The 24,463-nt window shown below is 41.3% G+C and overlaps 1 protein-coding gene across 3 annotated transcripts in view; it reads right to left on the bottom strand.

Annotated features, from left to right (window-relative positions):
• The window catches only part of STAC (SH3 and cysteine rich domain), a 107,051-nt gene extending 85,045 nt beyond the window's left edge, over nt 1–22,006 (bottom strand). For 2 of the 3 annotated variants that reach the window (XR_004417860.2, XM_033059202.2), the window contains exon 1: nt 21,627–22,006. Coding sequence is in view for 2 of the 3 variants with exons in the window: in XM_033059202.2 (XP_032915093.1) it covers nt 21,627–21,743 (117 nt within the window). In the remaining variant the exon portion in view is untranslated. The remainder of the gene's footprint in view (nt 1–21,626) is intronic. The other variant, XM_033059191.2, reaches the window with a different exon arrangement.
• Between the last annotated feature and the right edge of the window lie 2,457 nt (nt 22,007–24,463).

Here is a 24,463-nt window from a genome sequence, read left to right as displayed (position 1 = left end):
ACTGTACTCTTCAGTGAAAAATCACATATTGAGACTGAAACAACCTCTAAACCAAGCACAAAAAGGCTTTAAGAAACGTATTTGAAATAAATCTTCTCCACATTTTCTCCATTGTGAGCAAGGCTACAATTTAGTTTTTCATTTAAATAAAAACAACATTCCCAAAAACACAGGAGGTTTTCTAGACTTATGGTAGCATCACAAGACTCCACAATGTTGGCACTTCAGAAACACGAGTCCTTGATTTTAAAGGATGTTCCTGTGGTTTGAAATTAGAGTAAGGGAAAAATCTTTGTTTCTAATTAAAAGCTTTTTATCAGTCACACAGATTCTCAGTGACTGCACATACTAACCCCACAGGCAAGGTAGAGGTAAGTGCAGTAGCTCAACCTCAGAGCCTGATTAACCTTTTTTATTCTCAATCTTGCAGCACAATCTCAATTTTCCTCCAAGTCAAGCTTTAGGAATCAGAAAGCTCTGTTATCAGCACTCCTCCATTCCTAATTCCCCTATACTACAACTCTTTAGTTGCTATAAGCAGAAAACAGGAGGAACCAAAAGAACAGATATTCAGATTCATTGCAAGTGTTAGCTACGTACTACTGCTTTTGTTGTGAATGGGAATTGCACCTGCCCTCACCAGGACTTTATTCGATGTAATTGCTGCAAGCACCCAATGCTTTTCTACAGTTTTCATGTAAGAAGTTCCCATGAAAATTGAAAAAATGTAAATTATTTGAGCTGTTTTATAACCCTTGGCTTTGCAATTACAAAGATATGTATCCACCCTGCAGAGTACTTTAGTCAGGCTCCTAAGTATTCCCTGATACCTAGGAACAATTTTTCCCTTGATTCTCCAGCTTGTCTATATTAGGAGTCAGGAGGGCTTGGTAGAAGCAGACAGGAAAAATGAATCAGGGGCTGAGCACCCAGCATACACACATCAGGTTATTTCTGAACACGCTCAGTTTTGTTGCCTTCTTGGTCGCTGCTAACCATCCCTGCCAGCAGCAGAGGCTCCTGTGCAGTGTGGGGCCAATGGGGAGATTGCTTCGTCCGTTTCCACTCTTAATTATTTTCCAGGAGAAATTAATAAATGAGTCCCACTTATCAACTGTAATTCACTGACTGATTATATAAACAAGTCCTTATTTTCCGACATCAGCTGTTTGCTACATTTTTACTGGACTAGCAGTAAACAAAAAAAATACTGCTTGCCGCTCTCTATCTCTTTCTATATACTGGTGTTAATAAAATCATTAGATCCACTAAAAATAATTCAGGATATTAACAGAGTTGGAATGAACCATCAAGCCAGTTTGAATCCTTCAAACCTTATAAAATGTAGCTATTTTGTTTAGTATGCAGATTAAAAATGCTCTTTCAACAGATTTCACTCTACCGTGAGATAAACATGCACCTTCTGTAAGGAACCATTTTCTCTTCCTTGCAGCTTCTTAGAGGAAATTTCTAAGCTGTTTGATTCTCATATTGTTATAAAAGAAGGACTTCAATACACATGGCTCAGACGATGTGTAGAGATTTGCTAGAGAGAATGTCAGGTACAGGGGCTATTACCAAAAGGGACTCAGACAAAAAGCATTTCAAATAAGGGAGAGAACAAAGCCTTGATAAATGGCATCTCCTCTACTGAGTGCAGTCCATTTTCTGGGTCAAGGAACATTCAATTTGTATTAGCAACTCTCAGAACATACTTCAGTTGTTTACTTGCATTGTTGAAGGACTGGATGTTACCAGGGTGTAAGCTACCCTGGCAGCATTTCTGGGCTCCAGCTAGCTGTGCTGATCCAGAGCCAACAGGAAACCAGCTCAAATAGAAGTGCTTACTTTTTTGTGAGCATGAAGGCTAATGGTTTTCTTCTTAAAACTGAGATATACAAAAGCAAGTGATTTTTGCGGACAGACAAGAGCAGATTTTCAACTGGGTTTGAGTTGAAAATGCTCTGCCTTGGCATTTTAATGACTAAAAATAAGATTATAACATGCCTAGAGGCAGTATTCAATTTCATAAACAATATGTATGTTTGCCTACTGATGAGAGGAGTACCATGTCTTATAACACTAACAAGATGAAAGGATATTTCTATTACTTGAGGGGTTGTATTTTTTATGGGCAAAGTACCCATGATAAAACATGTAAACAAAGCTGATTTCTTCTCTACCATCTTCTTTCTAAGTAATAAATAGTCAAAATACTCAGCTAGCACAATTAGCTAAACTGACTTCAATTGCAGATGATTTATACAGTCTGAGAATCTGGCCCTATAATATAGAGGCGTTTGCTCCAGCCAGCTCTCTTGGAAGCTATATCCTTTTCGTTCACTACAGACAAAGAGGGAGTGTTCATTATTGCAGAATCTGTTGCGTATTATATTTATTTTCCCAAACAGATTGCATAGCTGTTGTTAGAAATAATATGTTTTTTAGTGTTGTAAAAAGTAAATAATTCAAACTTTCTGTTTGAATATTGTACTGAAATAGTCAAAGAGGAGACATTTTCCATAATACCTACAAATAATACTATTATTCACTGGGTACCTTCAGCTACTCTGTTTGGCTCTTGCAGCTCTGATCATCATCCTCAGATTCTTCTCTTTGTCTTGTATTATTTTTTAAATCCACTCACAGATTCTCAGACTTATTTAGAATTTAATCCTTTCTAGACAGGGGTCTTTCTGTGACTTTGTTTCACATATAGAGTCCTAAACTACAATGAAATGCTTGGATTGACATGACAGAGTGTAGCAACAAAAATCCTTGAAAAAGCCTCAGGGCTTGAAAGCATGAAGTCTGAAGGGGTGCCCAGGTGTCATTGCCTCTACAAATGTCTCTGTGAATCCCATGTCCTCAGCCCTCTCCTGAAGTACTACATCCTTGCCAGCTGTGTGTTTGCATCTCTAGTTAGCAGACCTCTGAATTATCAAAAGGTCAGCCTACACATGTAGTCAAACAGGCAGTTTGCTTAGCAGAGCTGTTCATTCTCTATGACTCTGGTATTGGTTTAAACCAAGCTAAAAATTGCTTCTCAGCAATTGTTCCTGAACTTGGTTTGAACTTATCCTACATTTTAATGTGTGTCATCTTCTCACTCTGCAAGGAACCAGGATTGGCAAATGTGTGAGGTAAGGGTGATATAAACTACATGAAGTTTTAAATCCTGAAAATATGAAAAGTCTCCTGTGTGATCCAATATCCTATTTAAATCTTCAAAATTCAGCATCAGATATGACAGAATAAAGTAATACAGTCCAGTGACTGATAGATTTGAGGAAACACAATTTATTAAGTATATAAATTGCCATCAAATCTCAGGGAAATCCTTTTCTCTCTCTTATGTTCAGAACTGTCCATTTAGTCCTAAGGCATAAAAACAGTAAATGCTATTAGATTTTCTGCAATTGTGACTAACCCTGAGCTTACATTACCTTCCCTGCAAAGGGAAGGCAACTTCAAAAGACTCACATTCATTTAAAAAGTTTAAAATAGTTCATAAAAAGGAGGAAACATATGCAAAATAAATACTTGTATAAATGAAAATGAAGATAAATGTAAGCTTTTTTTTAATCAAAAACTGATACCCACACTCAAACTCTCAAATTTTATATCTAACATAATTTTTGCTTCTGTGTTTTTGAACAGCTCTATTTTGATGTATTCCTTTGTATTTCTTTAAACCAAGCTGTATTAGAGTAATCTAGAAAGAAGAGTTTATATCACATTATCTTCATGAGATCTAGTGTCAATCAGTATTTCTTCAAACTTCCTAACACATTTGATTCAAGTTTATTTTTTGTGGGGAAAATGCTTGTAATAACCCTCAACCATGGGTTGAGTTCAGTCTGCTTCTAGCAGAGAATCTTTCTCAAATTTGCAGTATTTCAAGATAACAAGTGACAATATCTTTCAGAGAATTTGTACTATAGCTTTCCGAAGTTTGTAATCCAATTGACAAAAATCAGATTAAAAGATTATCAATTCCAAAGTAAGATCTACTGAATTCACCATGTTGAGCTCAATGATCATCGATTCTCCCTCCTCTGTCAACATGTGCATAAATCAAAACACTTTGCAAATCAAACTAAAGAACACTTCAGTCATTATCAAATATCAGGGCTGCAAAATATATTGTCTCTTTGATCTCCTCTGCTGCCTCACCTAACAAAAGAGGGGCTGCTTCTCTCAGGAGTAGAGGCAAGGACTACAAATCCTTTAGCTATATCCAGGATTCTGTTCTTCCTGCTGCTAAATTGGTGGCATCAGCTGCATGACATCCTTTATAATACAGGTTACGAAAAGTGTCTGGTGCAGACCCCTGTGTAGCTCCTGTCTCCCTTTCATAGTCTGATAATAGAACTGTCTCCAATTTTTCCTCCTGAAACCAAAAGGAAAGCTCATGAAGAAAGCAAGAGATGGTTAAGAATAGTCCTTTCATTTTTTTAAAAAATCAGCCTGTACTTTCAAGAAAAGGAGGTGTTTACAAGTCTTTTTTTGTACTTTGGGGTTCACCTCAGGCACCTGGTTGCTAAGCAGCCAGTCATCTCCTCACTTTGCCTCTATTAGGATGTTGTTATCTCTTGCCTCCCGATGTAGAAGGCATTTGGACTGTTATCCCTAAGGTCCCTTCTCAGAATCTCGTATTTTGCATCTCTTTTTGGATAGCTCTTTTCCATTTCAGCTTCTAAATGGAGCACTCATTCCCCTTTGGTAACCCCTGATTCAGTCATTTATTAATATTTGCTGTGGTGGATGTGGCACAATGAAATTTGGACATTAAAAGGTTGCATTTCAGACTGATATAAATCCAGGCAGCCTCGCAGAGGTGAAAAAAGCTAGACTGGTAACTACCTGCTGAGAGTCTTCCAGATTGATAATAATAGGATCTGAGTTTTGCTTCTTTTCCTCCTCATGAACAAGCTGGAGCAAATGTGATTGTGAATGCAAGATTAATCATCCTTGACTGTATCTCATGTCTGTACCTCTATGAAATGTGCATTTCCCCTATTGATCTTATGCCTCAGTATGACACCCTTGGACCTCTAAAAAAATTAACAACCAAAACCACAACAGTGTTCTGATAAAAAATGCTGGGCTACCTACAGCAATAGTTTCCACTAATATTATCCACTAATTTTATCCATTTTATTTTCTTTTAATTTTCTTTTATTTTTGTTAACAGAGCTATTTTATAATACTTTCAATGGTAGTATATCTCTTGAATTAAATACAGAAATACATCTCTCAGAGAGGCTGATACCAACTGAGAGCAAATTAACATGAACACCACAACCCACATACTGAATTATCACATTTGTGTCATCTTAAAACAAAAAACAAGTCCGAGACCTGCTGAGAGTTGTTTTAGTTAATACTTTGTCAGTGTTTCCATTCTTACTTCTGGAGCTCAAAACTAACACTGTTAAAATTGCTTTGCAATGAAAACATGGAAGTGCTCATCTTTACAACAATGTACAGTAATTTCATGATTACAAGCCGCATTGACTATAAGCTGCATCGCCGGGTGGTGGCAAACATTTCGTCTTTGTCCATACACAAGCTGCACCCAATTATAAGCCGCTCTGTCGTTCGCAGCGAGGACCCGCGTGCAACAAAGTTGCCAAATAGTAACAGAATCGTGGGATGGCAGGATTTACTGGCTCGGCTCGGGCCGTGAGGGATTGGGGTCGCCGACAGAGCCAGGTGGCCCAGCTCGGCGCTGCTGCTTGGTGGGGCCACTCGGGGCCGGCTGCCATTGCCTCTGGGCTCGCGCGCCCCGGCCCGGCGCTGCCCCATGGTGGCAGGGGGGCATGGGCCCGCCAGCACCCGCAGCAGTGGTGGGAGGCAAGGATGGAGCCCCCCCGCTCCTGCAGCACCGGCAGGCGGGGATGGGAGCCCCCCGCCTCCCCCCGGGCCGCGGGGATGGCAGCACGGAGACCCCCGCCTTGCCCCCGGGCTGCGGCGCCAGTAGGAGGGAGCTCCCCCACCTCTCCCGGGCTGCGGGGCCAGCAGGAGAGAGCCCCTGCCCCCCTACCGAGCCGTGGGGCCAGCAGGAGGGAGCTCTCCTGCCTCTCCCCCACCGTACTGCCTGCACAGAGCCCAGCTCCATCCGCCGTGCAACATAGTAACCAATTTGTAACAATCGCATAAATGCCAGGTTTTACTGGCAGGTGCTCGACTTGGCAGTTTGCACTGACTCGGTTTGCACTTCCAGGGCTGGAAATGTCAGAAAATTATTCACATATTAGCTGCTCCTGAGTGTAAGCCGCATTTCCGGTGTGGGAGCAAAATTTTGGTCAAAACGGTGCGGCTTGTAATCGTGAAATTACTGTAATTGTCACTGGGCCAAATCCTAAGGTCTTTGCTTACTGCTAACTCCCACAGACTTCAGTGAGTATATATCCTGAGTAAAGGCTCAGGGTTTGGATGGGTTATTGGAGGCTTTTTATTGTTTGTATGTTTTGAAATAAAACTTTTTAAAAATATTTTATATTGTGAATTAAAACAAAAGGATTTCTGCATGCAGCATGAAAAAACACCTGGCCACATTTGACATTCTGTTACCTGTCTCACTTTATCTGACTTTTCAATTCCCTCCTATTTTTCTTAAACTGCTCTTTTCTAAACTGTGCTGCTCCACAGCCGAATATAGATAGATCCGGGTGACATTATGCTTCTGCTTCTTCTGTCCTTCCTAGACACTTGTATCAATTCATACTTTGTGTGAATAATTCTGTCCAATTCTTGTTTAGCTACTGTGCTTAACTTTGAAATGATATTCCTTTGTTTTTCAGTCAATTAAAGAGCTAGAACACAATGCCAGAATTTGGATACTGCATGGCCTATTGGCTTAAAAGAAGTTCACAGGCTGATATTTTGTCTTACCCACAGGTTTCTTCACTCCCTTCTTTGCTGCCTGTTTACAGAGATTCAGATCTGAATTTTACAACTTGTTTTCATGTTTCTATTTCAAACTCTTCTCAGTGAGAGATGTCATAGGGACTTATACCTTAACAGAATATTAGCAGTGTGTTTTGGTTCCCTTCCAATTTTTCTTTCTCATTGTTCCCTTGCTCTTCTTGCACATATTTTTGCACTCTGGTAGCAGATTTGCTGCCTTCTATCTTCCTTTTACTCCTCCTGAAGACTAACAATGTCTCACCATGTGAACACTGCTTCTTTCCAGCCACTCAGGAGGCCAGGGCATTTGGCCACCCAGGCCATGCCTGTTCAGACACCACAAGCCAAACAGGATCCATACAGTCCTGGTGCACACTGCTGCCCTGAAACCACTCTGGAATGAAGTCCTGGATCTGAGGGTAGAGCTGATAGCACACGAGAAGCAAAGCCAGTTAATCCTCTGAACTTCTCCATGGGCTTCTTCTTCTTCTTCTACCTGAGTACTGACAGGATTTCCTTCATCTCGTATTTTCAGTTCTTAAGTCCTATAGCAGCTACCACATACATAACAAATGCTGTATAAATTAAAACTTTTTCTACCTTGATAACATTTTCTTAGTCAATTTTTTCTGCATCCAGTTACCTTACTGTCCACTATGACAAAGATATATTTATTTTCAGATCCAGTCCAGACCTAGTACATTTTCCATTAAAGCTCTTCTCAAAGTGCCACTTACAGTATGCATTTATCCCTTTAAACGAATCTACTCTAGTAGCTCTCTAATATTAAAACAGCACTTCCAAAAATTTTTGGAAAAATTATGTTTGTAGTACCAGTTTCCAATGAGTCTGTTACTGCTACAGCAAGTGTCCATTTCACTCTTTCATCTTTTTGTTATGGCTTTTTAGTCACACTCAGCAAACACTACATTCAATGTCTTACATAAAGAATAGGGCAATTCTCCACGTGGAAAATCTGCTTAATTTGATGGTGATATTGTCATACAGATGACGTACATTTACTTGGCACTTCATGGAGACACTTGAAGGCCTGAATACTGCTTCAAGAAGTTGACAATGTAAACACATATATTTGGAGACGTTAATTAATAGGAGTTGTTTAGTATGAGATTTATGATCTATCTTTGACTCCTTTTGCCTCAGGCTAATCCATTTCTTTTATATTTTTACCTAAACCTCCAAGCTGCTGAACATATCTTTAGCCAGCTACAGTTTCAAGATAAACCCTGCAAAACAAAAATATTTTTATACCCACCAGCTGCAAAATTTTCCTTCTCAAATTACCTCTATCAAAGTTTCAAGATGATAATGACTGAACTGTAAAAATGTGATTTCATACTGACATAGCTGGTTTTGTGTAAAAAGATAGTTACATACAGAATACCATATGTAGAAATGTAGAGAATTTAAGACTATAACTTTTCCGAAGTACTACATTTTTTTCCTGAATGTTAAGACTTTTTTAAAAGTTCCTCAAAACTCTCCAAAGTCAAACTGTTGCTAATGAAATCCTGCACACAAACATGTAATAATTGTAATAATGTTTTTGAAAATAAAGCTTGTAATACTGTCACAATGTTGTGTTCACCTAATAAATGAAGCTTCATAATTTTGGTTTTGCAAGAGAAAAGAGCTGTTGTCATTGGTTTCTAATTATTTAATTTAATAAGAATTACTGCTTTGATAGGAAAGTTGGAGATCTTGAACCAATAAAACTGTGAAGCCTTGTCTGACAAAAATAATAGATGTGACTTCAAGAGGAACAGTATATTGCATGGGGCTGCATAAGGGATTCAGGCAGGCAGGAAAGTAGGGACATAGGAAGAAGAAGAAAGGAAATTCAAACTAATAGAAAGAGAGTTTTAAAGAATGTGAATATGAATCCTATGAAAGAGGGGGTTTTCCATGAAGACCTTTCCTTTGTCTCATTTATTCTACTGTTAAGAGTACGTGTAATTCTTGAATTCGCAATATTAGCTGAGTAAAGATAAATTGACATTACCTCTATTGCTACTTTGGGAAAGTTGTTTTTATTACAGTGCGTTCTCTTAAATTCCAGAAAAAAATAGACTAGCTTTCTCATCTTGTTTAAAAAAGAACTGATGCTTTTTTGACCTGACTGAGTAGCTACTTCTTATGGCCAACATCTAGTCATAGTTGCATTATCCTCTGAGGAAAATCACTCTATTAAGATTTTTCATGTAAGGTTTGGCTGTCATTTTTTTGGACCTTTACGAAATGTTTTTAGTTTGTCTACATTCTAACAGGATTCAGGTAGGTATATTACAGCTGCTAGCATTCATGTTAGCTTTGATAATCTGTAAGGAAGATGTCCAGAGCATTTTTCTTGGATGCCAGGCAGGTACTGCTAAAAAACCCAGTGCTGTTGAAGTGCAGAACTGCAGCCTGAGGAAGTCTGTGGGAACCTAAACTTCTGGGGGAGGCAGGAGCTCAAAGGACCTTCAGCAGCTGTGCACTTGAAAAGGGCTCTTTTGATTAGCATCGGTCCTCAACCACCTACCCCAAAAGGAGACGACAAGATGGGGAAACTAGGAAGAGGGCTTTATTTCTTCTCCATAAGGAATGTTTTGTATTACCTCATTGTTCAGGTTTTAAATCTGTGTATAGTTTCCTGCATAGACATGCAAAGACATGATGACGTTGTATCAAAGGATAAATAGGTATCCACACACAAGGAACAGGCCATGTAAAACTAGAAAATGTTAGGAAATCAAATGTAACTGAAGGAATTCCTCTGTGAGTAATGCAAGTACAGGTTGAGTGTAGGTGACACGGAAAGTACAAACTGTGGGGTTTGCTTATTTCCCAAGTGTACTTATGGCACAAGCATCAGCACCCACACTGTGTTTATGAAAGGTCCTTTTCCCTAACAGAAGAACCACTGTCCATTTTCTTAACAGAAATCTCTAAACTTGGCTAAGCCTGGAAACAAGGAAGTTTTTCCTGTAAAGACGCATTGTATCAGAGAGCCTGGTCAGGGTTTAAAGCATTAGCGTGAGAATAGGAACAGAGAGGGAGGAAAGAAACATTGAAAGGCAGAGTGTGAGGTCGCACTTTGGTTCGCAGCGAGGATCCGCATGCAACTTTCACAAAGTTGCCAATTAGTAACGGAATTGCGGGATCGCAGGTTTTACTGGCTCGGCTCGTCGCTGTCCCGCCGCCAGGGCCGGATGGGGCTGCTGCAGGCTCGCACTTCTGGGTTGGTAAATTTCTGAACTTCATCCATATACTGGCCGCACCTGATTATAAGCTGCACTTCCAGGTTCGGACCAAAATTTTAGTCAAAATGGTGCAGTTTATAATTGTGAAATTACTATAATTACAGAAGGTAGATCTAACTGCTATGAACCAGCCAGAGACTCCAGATTGTCCATACATTGTGAAACTGATACATGATTCATCTTGTGGCTACAGCTTAACAGTAGCACTTCACATTCTGAAGCCTGGATAGGTTCACACTTTTCTCTGTTTTCTCATAGATGCAAACTTTCCATTATAGGACTGCCTGGAAGCAGCAGTTCTGCTTAGCAAAAATTTTCAAAGTTTGAATGACTTTGTTCCACATAAAAAAAACCTGCAGCTTTTCAGAATGTCTTTGAGAGACATGTGGGCAGGAGAGGGGAAAGTCAGACAGACTAGCCATGCAGGAGAACAGACAGCTGACCAATGTTTGTAGGCAAGGTTCAAGACCTCGCTCTGATAGAATCTCAGTGGTGCTCACCTTACTTAAATTTGAGCTTTTAACTCAGCTGTAGTTGCCAACTCTGGTAAAAAAAAAAAAAAAAAAAAAAAAAATTTGTCTTCAGAGAGGCTAATTTAGATCGCTCAAAGCAGCCTTTTCCTCTAAATCACCTTTGATAAAACAGTTTTGATCTGTGTTCCATTTATAACATAGGGGGATTGAACTACTTACTTACCTGCCTATAGTTGGTGTCTAATTACAGGTGAAGCTGTACAATGTTACCTAGGATGCATTTTTTTTCCTGTCCTCTTTTTCTGGCAATTTCACTTGCAATCAGGGAAAGCTCCCTAGAAAAATTTTGCACAATTAAGAAACTGAATAATTCCTCGAGACCAGACATTTTGACATTAAAAAATAAGCAGTAAGTGCTTTTTTTAAAAGCACTCAACAAGCATACATTTCACTGGAATGCTCGTTATCAAAAGTATTTGGCAAATAATTATGTCACCTTATGTTTATTTGTAAATTATTCCTTAATTAGATAATTTAAATTAAAAGAGGATGTGTGAATGTAAGAAATTATCTAATACCACATATAAATAATATAAAAAACTACACTAGGAGATACAACAAAAAATTGTACATGCCAGGTCCTTGAGTTGACTAATGCTAGCTGATAGGAGTAAGTACATTTTAAAAATGCCTATGAGCCTGAAACATCTAAATAACTGAGTTCTTTATTTAACTGCATAGAAGTCAAGGACACTGACAATTTACCATGCTGAATGTTTTGTTGTGAACTTAGAGATGCCCAGTCCACGGCCATTTCTCACTGTGTGCACAAAGGCAATAGAGGTTGGGTCAGGGCTTTTAGACTCTCATTTCAGTCTCAAGATATTTTGATTTTGGGAATCACAGCATTTAAACTGGCAGGGAAAACACTGGCAAATCAATGATAAATATATGTGGCGTTTTAGAAAGTGACTTGTTTGCATCATGCCAGAAATCTAACCCTTGGTTGAGAAAAGCTGTCAAAACTTTCCCTTCAGTGTGAATGAGCAATTTCTGTAAAAAAAAAAAAGTTGAATAAGTTGAATACTGAGGTATTCAACTGAGGCATTTGTCTGGAAGACTAGTATTTGCTGTAACAATCTGTCAGGCTGACTTTGCCCTCTCACCTGTAGCTGTGGCTCCAAAACATACATTTCTTTGTCTTACTCTGATGAAAAAGTGAAAAAAAAATATTCTAAATGCAGATTTTAATAGCTCTGTGAATACCAGTTTATAGTATTTCGCTCCTTTCTTAGGAAAGAAGCTAGTTAAGCCTAATCATCAGTTATTGTAGGTCAGCTAATTTTCTTTTTCTATTCAGATACTACTAGACTGCTAAAATGATCTTCATTAATAAAGCAGTGCACGTATAGCATTTTAATAAAGCTTTTAAATGGCACTCAGAGATGGAGCATATTTTGTCTACAAAAAAGAAAAGCATTAAAGTTGTTGCTGTTACTCACCTAAAGGACTACAATTCCATATTGAACTTGCAGCCTCCCATGGCTGGGAAATACCTCTGTCTCACAATTATTCATGCTATGGTATTTTTAATGCCACTGCAGCCCCTAAACAGTAACACTTTCATTTGACAGTACTTAGCAAACTACTCTCATCATTTAAAAACAGGTCAGCTAAGAAATGCTGACCTGTCAGGGAGAAAAATTCCATGAGCCTGCAGCACGTTTATGTGAAACTACAGACATGAAACTCATTTCATTTTAATAAATAAGAAGATGAGCAAGCCATTTGTCATATATAACTGCTGATGTCAGAGACACAAGAAATCTGTTTTTCATTCATCCATTATACACGTTTTACATGGCTCCTGAGTTAAATTTCCTGACAAAGAGCATTTACTCTCTCAATTGGTCTACTGAATCAAAGGGAGTTTCCTCCAACAGAGGTGTATGTCAAAAAATACCAAAGTCAAGTTGTTGCAGTCTCTTGCATACAGATTTCTCATTTTCACAGCTGGCCCTCTTTGCTAATAAACATGCAAAGTTTCCTTATGCTTCAGCACTTTCCTGGGAAGTGCTCATTTAACATTGAATGACTACCTGCCTATGCAACTGGAAGTTGTGCAGGACTGAGTACTATGTTAAGAATATTGAACTCACATTCACATCTGAGAGCCTTGTCCTCTGCCTGACAAATGTGAGTATAAATTTATAAAATATTCAATCTTATACCCATCAGGAATATGCAGCAATGGCTCCTAGGCAATAGGCAAAATGCTGGTCATACAAAGAATTACAGTTTTCTATAAAGTGGTTATGATTTACTTGCATTTAAATTAAATAAAGTGCATAGGGGAAATGGACCTCTAAGCCATGTTTCAGATTTCAAAAATGCAAAACTGATGTACTTCATTACCCTGAAGAAATTTCAGACCTTTAGCACTCTCATATATCCAGAGGTGTATTTTAGACCACATCACTCTTTGGAGTGTGAAACAGAAGGACCCAAACTAGTAACTGTTGGAAGATATGAATGTTTCAGCAGTGGTCTGGAAAGCAGCAGTGCCATTTTGAATGTGCTTGGATATGTAAGAGACATATAATTTCTTCAAAGTTGTTAATACTAATGCTATGAAACGAAGATAAATAAAGACTCTGTGAATGTGTGCTCTTGGAAAACTGCAGGAAAATAGTTACCTCAAAAAGGAAATTTGGACTAAGAAGAGTCTACAAAGAAGGTGGGGAGGGGAACATGAGAAAGAAAACAAGTAAAACAAATGGTGTGGAAATAAAACGGGACCTTTCAAGCACAGTTCCTTAGGTCAAAGGATATTACTTGTAAAGAAAAGCTGAGTGAGTCCTTTGAAAATATATTTTAGAAAATGTCAATGGACAGATTTGGGCTGGGGAAATAAAGAGAAGAAAAAGGCTGTGGTACAGTAAGGACAGAATAAAAGGCTGGTTTGAACCTTCATCAAACAGTTCAGCTTACATTCTTCCCAGAACCATGATCCTGGGGAAAAAACCAGGAATAATAGGAAAGAGATTACAGAAATTTATGGAACGACATTAAAAAAGCAGTTTAATGTGTCTGTTGAGGTGAAAGGGAGAAAAGAAACTAGTTAAACTCTGTTATAAAATTTTACTTTGCAACTCCAGAAACAAGTTCCCCTAACAAACTTTATCAAGACAGAAATGATGTAAGGTGAAATAGAGATCTCTGTTGAGAAGCAGAAAATGTGATCCCAGCAAATACAAATTTGTAGATCTGACCTCAACAGAATTTGACAAAACCAAATCAAAACTAAACAATAAAAAAAAGATGAATCCTCCTAGATCAGTTGTAATGAATAAGATGAACATTTTTCTAGACAATTTTCTAGAAAATGTTTTAGGTCAAAGGTGGATTGTGTCTGCTTGGATTTCATTTAAATTACTGAATATGCTGCTGAAAGGGAATTTATTAGCCAAGACAGAAAAGAAGGAAAGTTGTAAATAAGTCTTATGGAAAGTTCAGTGGGAGATGGTTACTGTTGAAAAGAGAGCTTGAGGGTTGGTCATTAATGTTCTTCAAAGAACAGCACTGACATAGTCTTAGGGTCAATATTGCTCTCTCTATTTTTATTACTGGATTTTTTGCAAAGATTACGCATGTCATAAGGCCATTTCCCTCTGGCATTGTTGAGGAATACATTCAGTGCAGACAGCTCTGTGCAGCTGTGGATTGAGCTCTGTGTGGCAGGACCCCAAGCAAGACTGTGAACTGCTGACCCCATGCATAACAAAGAGTATGGGGACCTGTGCCACAGCCTGGTGATCAGACACTCAGAGACACCGCAGGAGCAGAGAACTCCACACTTTCTCACACTTTCCTGTAAAGTTGTGAATCCCCAGGGTTTCCTTGGTTTGGGGTCCCTCCTTGAAGGCAACTGTCTCAAGCCGTTATTTTGCTATTGCACGGTGATTAAGTTGTTTTAAGGCTTGAAACAGCTGAGAATGTGCTATGAGACATCTGGGGTCAAGTGGGTAAGGAAACCTGGTGTGTCTGTGTGAGTGTAGGATGTTATGCAGAGAAGGGGCTTTGTCCCAGCTTGAGTGGTCAGACAGGGAAGTTTAATATGAGGTGGGAGGCATTGTCACATACGGAGAGGCCTGCAGTCAAGAAAATGTGATGAAGTTCAGCCCTGGAAATGCAAACTTCTGTGCCTGAAACCTGATTCAAACCACTGCAGATGAGGACAGAAAAAATGTATCCTGCCTGGATCCCCTGGAAATTCCAGAAAAATAGAATGGAGACCTCTGTTTCACCAAGGGGTGGGTGACTAGGAGACACAAACTTTAGAAGCAAGGCTTCTGGGAGTTAATAATACTGTACCTGCTCTCATAGAGAATACCATGCACAAACTCAGTCACTTTTTTTTTAAGGAAGATTATTCAATACTTAAATGGGTGCACTGCTCTGCTACTAGAATGAGATGAAGAATGGAGAGTTTATTTTATGTCAGTTCAGATTATTTAGTATAAAAAATAAAAGGCTGGTGAGAGATATGAAAGTCTATTATGTGATGGAAACCTGCACCAAGAATGGAAAGGAAATGTTTAAGCTAAAGCAGTATTACTATAATTAAAATGCCACACAAGCTGGCAAAAATAAATGTAGACTGGAATTAGAAGAGGATGAAGCATAGAGGATGTCCCTTAGACATTATTAGACCAGACAGGTGTTGGCAGAGCCTTTTAAAATAGCAGTAAAAGCTGAATTCAACAGAATTATTTTATGAAGAAGAATACTGTGTAAGAGACTGAGACAGTGGACTGAACTGTCTTCCAGCTGTGTAAACAACTTGTTTTGTTTCAGTGAAAATTAGAACTATTTTAAAAATCCATTTTTTTTAATGCACCAGATTTCAGTTGAGTCATTTTTAGTTGTTGAAAGGAAATAGATGTCTTCTCCATTTTGGCACCATTGAAAGTGCGGATAGAAGAGAATGAACTTCTGTTTTGTCTTAGATATCTCAAAGTGCCTAGAAACTTATCTGACGTATATATCAAAGCAAAAATAATACCAGAGAGTTTCAATCAGAACAAGAGTAAGAAAGAATTGTCAAAATAAGTGTAAACACAAGGAGTCTGCTGAGGAGACATTGATAGGTTAAAGTATTACATTCCTGCTTTAATGAAACTTTCCTTTACATAATTTGTTGCAAAACACATAAAAACACTTAATGTAATTTCTTTCCCTTCGTATTACCTTCACAGCGTGTACTCACCATTTTACACAGAAGCATGCAAGTAACACTGACAAGCAAATCTGTTCTTTCTTCTCCTTTCATGCGATGTTTTTAAGCTGTTTGGTATTCCTTTGAAGACTACAGCAATAGTTTACATGCCGGATATTTATCACTGGGGTGGAAGGTGAAACACTAACTGCACAGCATATTCCCTGCCCTTTTAAAATATTGATGAATAACCATCTATGGAGCCTCATAAGTTATTAACTATTAAAGTGAGAAAGATCTCTGCTTAACAGCATAGCACAAATTCTGTGTGATTAAAATCTCACACAATCCAAAGAGTTTCAAGCTGTTTATGTTAGTTCAATATCCAATATTAACATCTAGTTTTGAAACCTCAAGTAATCAATATTGCTCTATTGATTCAGCAGGATAATGTGGGGATATTCAATGCGGGGATATTCATAAATGAAGTCTACATCTTGCTCATCTTTATCAATGCTTAAGCCTTTTATTGGCTTCCTAATCTTTTCAACTTCCATTTTATGTATTGCTTATCAGGTTAACTCATGTTGTATCTCCTGAATTTGAAGATAATGGTCTGCATTTCCCTGAATATTGTCCATTGGGTAGTCAATGTATGAAAGTGTCAGACTGAGACTGACTCATTTATTTTGTGAAATGCATAGTCCAGATACCATATTTATTTGTAGATCAAATTTCTCTTTTTTTCTGCAGCTTTTTTAGCTGTTCAAATTACCTAGCTGACCTGAGGGTAAGAAATTTCTTCGACCCATGAATTTGTGGTTCAGAGGAAAATTCTGAATTCTTCCAAAGATGTGTGATTACAGTACAACACAGTTATAGCTGTATTTTATTAAATAAAGTAGATGAAAATGGGAAAACTGTGGAGGGGAAAGTTGTCTTCACAGAAATCCATCAATATTTTCACATAAGTAAATATTACATGACATTGCCCCCAATGGCAGGGGCAGGACTGGATACCCCTTCTGAGGTATGTGAGAAAGCCTGAAAGACTTTTAACATATTGGCATGGAATGCTAATAGGTTGAAGATCAGCAGTACTAATCCACCCTAGTGGCACTAGCTCAAACATCGTAGATGCTCAGGTGTCCCCTAAAACCTAAAAATGCTTAAGAGAATTTTTGAAGATAACCCTATTGTCCAGGAATACCCCAGCCATTGCTCACAGAAGAGTGGTAACAATTTGATTCATACCTAAAGAAATGAGCAGATGGGTTCTTTCCTCTTCATATACAAACATCAGTGAGATAAAACAAGAATGGAGTTAACAGAATTATGTGCCAGCTACGCTAAAACATAAAGAAATCATGCCACGTGTAGGATTCCTTTCTTTGGACATAAATTCAAATTTTCATTTTCTGTACTAGATTTCAAGGTACATTTAGATAGAAGACATCAGAAATATGATCTCTGCTGCCACCAGATTTCTTTTTATTTGCTAAGTTAGTGATTCAACAAGCGTGCAATCTGTCTAATTGCTACCACCCAGAAGAAATTTTCCATCAGGATTCATTAACTAATGACTTCCTCCCTTGCTGAGTTGTAAATTTACAAAATACAGTAATTTCACGAATACAAGCCACACCAATTTGACCAAAATTTTGGTGGAAACCCGGAAGTGCGGCCAATATTCCGGGGCGGCTAATACATTAACAAAATTCTAAAAGCTGCCAACACGGAAGTGAGAGTCCGCGGCAGCCCCAGGCCAAGCTGGAGCCCGGCCGGCCCCGGCAGAGGTGGGAAAGCCTGGCAGAGGCGGGGCCAGCAGTGTGGGGGGTGGGCGGCTGAGCCTGAGCCAGCAGGGCGGGGCAGGGGGGCGGCAGAGCCCGGGCCAGCAGGGCGGGGGAGCCCGGGAGAACTGGGACTAGCAGTGCAGGGGAGCATGGCAGAAGCAGGAAGGCCGGTGGGTGGGGCTGCCTGGCAGCGGGGGAAGCCCAGCAGAATCGGGGCCAGCAGCGTGGGGGAGCCCGGCGGTGCAGGGGTCTGCAGTGCCGGCCAGGGCGAGGAAACGCGGCGGCGGTGCAGACGGGAGGGGGTGGCTGGCGAGCCCGGCGGCGGCGGCGGCAGCCCGCCGGCAGGGCTAGCGAACGCGGCGCGGCGCGGCCGGCGAGCCCGGCGGCAGCCTAGCGAACACGGCGCGGCGCGGCTGGCGAGCCCGGCGGCGGGGCTAGCGAACGCGGCGCGGCGCGGCCGGCGAGCCCGGCGGCGGGGCTAGTGAACGCGGCGCGGCACGGCCGGCGAGCCCGCCGGCGGGGCTAGCGAACGCGGCAGCGGGGCGGTGCTGACGGGAGAGGGGGGCCAGCGAGCCCGGCGGCGGCGGCAGCACCACCCGGCCAGCCCCGCCGAGCCGTGGCGCTGAGCTGGGCCACCCGGCCCCGTCGGCAACCATGAGTGGGCCGAGCCTTCCTGGCCCCACCCCGAGCCAGTAAAGCCCGCTATGCCGCGATCCTGTTACTAATTGGCCAATTTGTGAAAGCTGCGCACGGATTCTCGCTACGAACGAAAGTGCGGCTAATATTCGGGGTGCGGCTTATCTATTGACAAAGACAGCAACATTGTCGAGGCAGCGGGGGTGCGGCTTATAATCCGTGCGGCTTGTATTCGTGAAACTACTGTACTTTGACAAACTAATAATTTGCCCTCTTCGAAACCAGATGTAAATGTCCCAAATAGGTGGGAGACATAACTACAAACATGTGAATGTAATAAATTTAGCAATTGCATGTATTTGTGAGTCCTAAAGTAATTCTCCTGGTAAACTTTAAAGTATCCACTCAAGTCATACTGAGGTGAGAAGTAGATGTTTTCAAGAGCCAATAAATTAGTTTAATAAATTATTAGTTTTGCAAGATTCTTAACCACTCAGGCTCTAGGGTTTTTAGCACAGTAGACATACATATAGGACCACAGGATGGCTCTTTCAAGAGCCAGGGTGTGCTCACCTGCAACTATGCTCCTAATCCAAAGGAAAAGGTGGTGGAAGGCTTTAGCATGTATTTAAGTGTGACGTGTTTTCCTGCAACATAGGCATGTGACTAACACATGAGAGCCATCCTTCCGAATTTCAGCTACTTGGTAGCAGCCTGAAGTTCTGCCTCCCAAACTCTACTCAGAAGTTGCAGTACCTGCTCTCTGTCATCTTCTAAGTACAGTCTGGAGTGCAAGATAAAACTAATTTCTGGACTTTAATATGACAAGGGATTACATGCCACCAATGTCTATGATTACATGGGAAGGAAGCTTGGAGCTATTAGTTCTACATTGTTTTTTCAAAATTGCTTTTCTACTGAAGTGTTTTCAAAGGCATTTTGAAGATTGTTTTATCCATGTTGGTTCTGTTTGTATATTTGGAGTCATAATAAATTGAGTGTTTTGCCACAGGAAAAAAAATAACAAGTTTGGAATGTTTTGCCACAGAAAAAAGTAATTGTGGGCTAATTAGATACTGCACAAACTGTTTGCAGTAACTGCAGCAGACATGGACTTGTTAACCTACGTAGCAGAGAATGAAGAATGCTTAGTTTTCTGTGAACGACAGGATAGCTCCCTCAGCATAGGACAGCACAGGTTAAAAGCATTGACCTATGTTTCTGTCAGACTCTAGTTTTTTAATTACGTCAATTATCTTAGCAAATAAAAGAAAACCCAAGTATGAACAACGTCATTATAAAATCACAAAATTTCTTCCATCCTCCTGTTATCTTGGACCAAAAAAAAGAAAGCTTATTGCCCCAGTGATCAGAAGGCTCTTTTGACTCTATCTATAGAAATGACAATACATCATGCTATCTGATCATATTTGCAGCTCTAAAATGTGAATACACTGATTATTTGTTTACTAAGAATATCTCTATCCAAGTAATGGCATCAACTGCATGGTCATAGCTTTTGCCTATTCCAGTACATTGCTTCAAATGCTCAAAAGACTGAAAAAAATTGATGGTGATAATGTTTGATCGTAAACTAGTTTGCAGCCTATTTTCTGGCCAGATGTGCCTAATTTTTGTTGTTATCCTTGGAAGCACACGGGTGCACAAACAGCAAGAAGGAACCCTCTATGCAGTTCTTCACTTTCTGACTTTTTGGATCCATGCCAGTCTGTTTTGGGAACAGTATTCCATGACCCAGTGGGAAAGTCCCTCAAGCACCATTGTTATCAAGTGGCACATGGAGCTCCTTAATCATTCTGGCATAAGGTGAGGATCACAGCTGGGATCACAGGGGCACACAGTCCACCAGGCCCCATGCACAGTCCAGAACACTTGAGCAGCTGGTGCTGGCAGTGCAGTGAAGGCTGCAGTTACTTTTGGGACCTCACTAAGGGCAAAGCTTCCCACTGCCCACATACTCCTTCAGTAATTCCATAGAATTGGACTCGGGGGTGGGATTTAGGTACCGTATCCTTTTAGAGCCTGGTCTTATACCAGTAATCCATTTATTTTTCATTTTCCATGAACCAGGGAGACTCCAGTAGAGCTAAATGTGTATAGTGAATATTGTATGCTATTGTTACTGGAAAAGCTCTTTTCTTCTAAAGAGGTATTACACAGGGAATGTCTCAGCTCTCCTCCTTGGAGTATAGCTTCTAAATAAATATATAAAATAAAGAAGCCCAAAGTATGCATCAAAACTCTACCCACACAGACAGATAATTTGAACTCACTCTTCAGGAAGTGGAGAGCTATAACTGCAGAATAATGTAGCAGTCTTTCTATACTAAACCCAAGCAGCCACTGGCTTTAAACTCAGGCCAGCACATACCTTCCCCATCAAGCAGCTGTTTTGCTCACACAGTAACTCCTGAGGCTTTACCCACCTGTAAGCTCCTAAGTGACAAGAACCTCCCTCTTTTTACATATTTACACAGCATCACTATGAAGTTCACAAAGGTCTGTAAGGTGCTATCATGGTATCAATCATAAATAACAGAGGACCAGTAAAATCATATTATCCAAGCCAGCTGGAAGGAACTTGGATTATGTAAGGTTACTACTTTACCTTTTACCTCTCTGTCTTCCAAGTAACACCCTGGCAGTCAGAAAAACTTTTCACGTGCAAGTCAATTAAAAATTCAGAGGCCATGCCATTTGGGCTGAAAGCTGATTTTCAGTAAGATAAATTGAGCCACATTGGAAAACTCACAAACAGAACAAAGGCTGTGAAAAAAAATCCTTTTCTGGGCGGTGTACATTGTGATAAAGCTGTGGCTTAGCTCATTTTAAAAGACTCATTAAACATGACAGTTCACTGATGAGTCTGCCAGAGAAGTCAGATGAAATACCCCAAGCCTCCAGACAAAATTATTTTTTCTGAACGTTTGAGAAAAATATTTTTTTCCAACAAAAACCCCTTTAAGTGATCTGATACTTGGTGTGAAAATAGCTATCAATGTCCATTGACAGCGATCCCCTCCCTGAGCCAATCACTACCCCAGGATGTTATTGTAATAAGAAGGAGAAAATATAGGCAGAAACCCACAAACCAAAACATCTCAGAAGGCAGGTATTTTCCCATCTCAGACTCCTGAGGTGACAGGGAGAATTCAGAAGCAGGGGAATCGGAGCAGGCACTGCAGTCAGAGGCGGCTCATAGCACTCTGCCGCTGATCCTGGCACAAGCCTCCAAATGAAAATCAAAGAAATACATCTCTTTTCAAAACAAAGAAAGAGGTGAAAAAATATCTCTTTCTCTGAGTACCTTTGATTCCTGGCTGGTAGTTGATGCTGGAGAGGGGGGCTGCTCCGTGCTCTCGACTTCATTCTCTTTCTTCACACTCTCCACGCTGACTTCAGTCGTACTGCTTGGAGGAATCATTTTACCTCTAAAACACTGCTACTATTACGAAAGAAAAGCTAGAGATTGTTCTTGCTTTTTTCATTTAACGTCCTCTCTCTTCTCTGCTCTTCTAGAGCAAATGAACTCCGACCGCTTGGTTTCACTGTATTTACCAGACGAGAATTCTCTGGATTTTCTTTTTTTTTTCCTCCCTCCCCCCTTCTCCTCCTCCTTCCCCTCCTTCCTCCCTCCCTTTTCCTATGCAATTGTGCTGCGAGGGAGTAAGTTATCGATGGTTCTGTAGGTCAGTTGTGTGCCTGCTTTTCCTTGATACCCCTCCCCTCCATATGAAGCCTGGAGGTGTGGAGCAGCGTTGTGACCGTCAGCCCCACAATCAGAGGAGAATGACCTGAAGCAGCAAGCCCAAGCTGCGCGCGCACACACACACAGACACACACACACAGACACGCACATAGACACGCACACACATGGCACTGGAGGGAGGAGTTGCATTTCTAATGCTGTGAATAGCTCTGGAGGAGCATGTGTTGTCATAGTAGTGAAAGTAACGTGCGCACACACACGCAGAGGCAGGCAGTGTATATGAGGTTTGGAAGCATTTTACCTTTTAACAGACTGGAGAAGGCAGAGTTGAAGGATACCCTTATAATGCTTTCATGTCTTTCACTGAAGAAAATCCAGCAAAAGGGCTCTAGAAAAAGAGGAGAAAAATTACTCTTTCTTTGTCCCAAAAAGATTGTTTAAAATCCTAGCTACTCAGTGCCTCTAAGGCTCCCATCTTGCCCACATCTCAAACTTGCTAGCAAATGATGGGACAGAGTCCGGAGAGAGTTACCTGTGGATCTCTGTTCTTTGCTCCCCTCCCAGGCAGGGAAGCCCAGCTCTGAGCCATGCACACGCAATCTGGGTCATCTCCATCAGGCAGCAGCAGAGCGGAGGCAGCCATTGGGAAAAGCCTGTTGGCTTCCCCCACTGCTGTCATTCATGAGGATGCAGCATCTGAAGTCATGTTTAGGTCTGCAGTACTATCGGCAGAAAGTTGGCATGACTTTGTCTGGCTCAGATTGCTTAATATTGCTTGAGGTTTTGCCTCTAATTTAAATCTGCTGCAAAGGTGCCTGTCAGCGCTGTTCCCTGCTGAATTAAGGTCTGTATTGTGAAAGGTTGAATGGATGTGCTTCCCACCAGATACACTTTGCTGAGCGGGAGCCACTCCATATGGCTGGTGGAGATGACTCTTTAATGTAAAGAAAACAGAAAAAAGAAACCCAAATATATTTCTAATAGCAATACTTACATCCTGGAAAGTGAGAGAAAAAAAAAAGTTGTTTAGTGGATCTGTACAGATGTTTAGAGGTGATTTGATGGGGTCTAAGTCGGAGATGATCTTTAGGACCTTGTAGCTCCGAGAGAGGACACCAGATTCCCCTCTGATCCCATCCCTTAGAAACACAATTGCTACTTGGACCTGCCTTGCAGGCCTCCTTCACCTCAAATAATCAGTGTGTGAAAGTGAAAGCAGGTTTACGAGACAGTAGGGATTATACAGATGGAAACCAGAGCAGAAATTGCCCTGCAGCCTCTGTATTCTTAATAAGTATGCAGAAGCCAGAAAAAAAAAATTAGCTTCTCTTTGAATCTCCAGTGAATCTTCAGGACTAGAACTTAGATGGGGAAAAGATCTTTAACTTTTGAAAAAGAGCATATAAGATATCAAAATCCTTAGTAGACAATAAAAATGAAATGCTGTAATGCTATTTGTTTGTACAGCTACTTCAGAACAAGAGTGTTTTATGGGTCTGCCAGTAGAACCTATTATTTGGCCTATAGTCAGTAACATGATTACAGGGATCAAAATGAGTTCACTGTTCTTGAGGCAGTGGCAGTGACAACTGAGATTGAAGCAAGGAAATACAGAGCTCAGAGGGGCACATTTGGCAGGTAAGTAGAAGAATTTATTTCCAAAGGCTTGCTTTCTAAACACAGTAGTGTCTTAGACCATTCCTTCAGTGCTGGAGAAATTCTCCAGGTGCAAAGAAACAGTAATTTCATGACTATAAGGCGCACCCTTTTGACTAAAATTTTGGTCCGAACCCGGAAGTGTGTCTTATAGTCCAGTGCACCTTATATGATGTACAAAGTTGCGACATTTGCCACCCCAGAAGAGTGAGCCACAATGGAGGGGCAGTGCTGGGGGAGCGCCGAGTCGCAAGGGGGGTCGGGAGCAGGCAGCCATGGCCGGCAGGAGCTGCGCGGGGAGGGAGGGAGCCAGCACCAGCCCCGGCCCTGGTGTGGGGGGAGCGAAGTGCTGCTGGGCGCCGCCGGCCGCGAGGGGAGTGAAGCACCGCTGGCTGCGCGAAAGCGGTGGTGGGGCCCCTGCGGCCACGAGAAAGCAGCAGTGGAGGCGCAGCCCCTGTGGTCGTGGGAAAGGGGTAAGAAGCGGCGGCACTGCCGCCGACCATGGGGAAGGGACAAGAATTGGCGGCGCCGCTGAGCCGAGCGAGGGATGGGCGGCAGGCCCGCTTCGCAGAGCCGCGAGGGGGAACAGCATGGCGGCACAGCGGAGCCGCGAGGGGGAACGGCACGGCAGGAGTGCCGAGCTGAGCGAGGGAACGGCACAGCGGCTCCGCAGAGCCACGAGGGGGAATAACACCGCGGCAGCACGGAGCCGCAAGGGGGAGGTAGCCCCGCGGCTGCGCCGAGCTGTGCCTGCCGGCACCGGGGGCAGGCGGGCGTGC

Source organism: Catharus ustulatus, chromosome 1 (assembly GCF_009819885.2).
Source record: "Catharus ustulatus isolate bCatUst1 chromosome 1, bCatUst1.pri.v2, whole genome shotgun sequence".
NCBI classification, from domain to species: Eukaryota; Metazoa; Chordata; class Aves; order Passeriformes; family Turdidae; genus Catharus; species Catharus ustulatus.
This window is presented reverse-complemented; position numbering and strand designations above follow the sequence as displayed.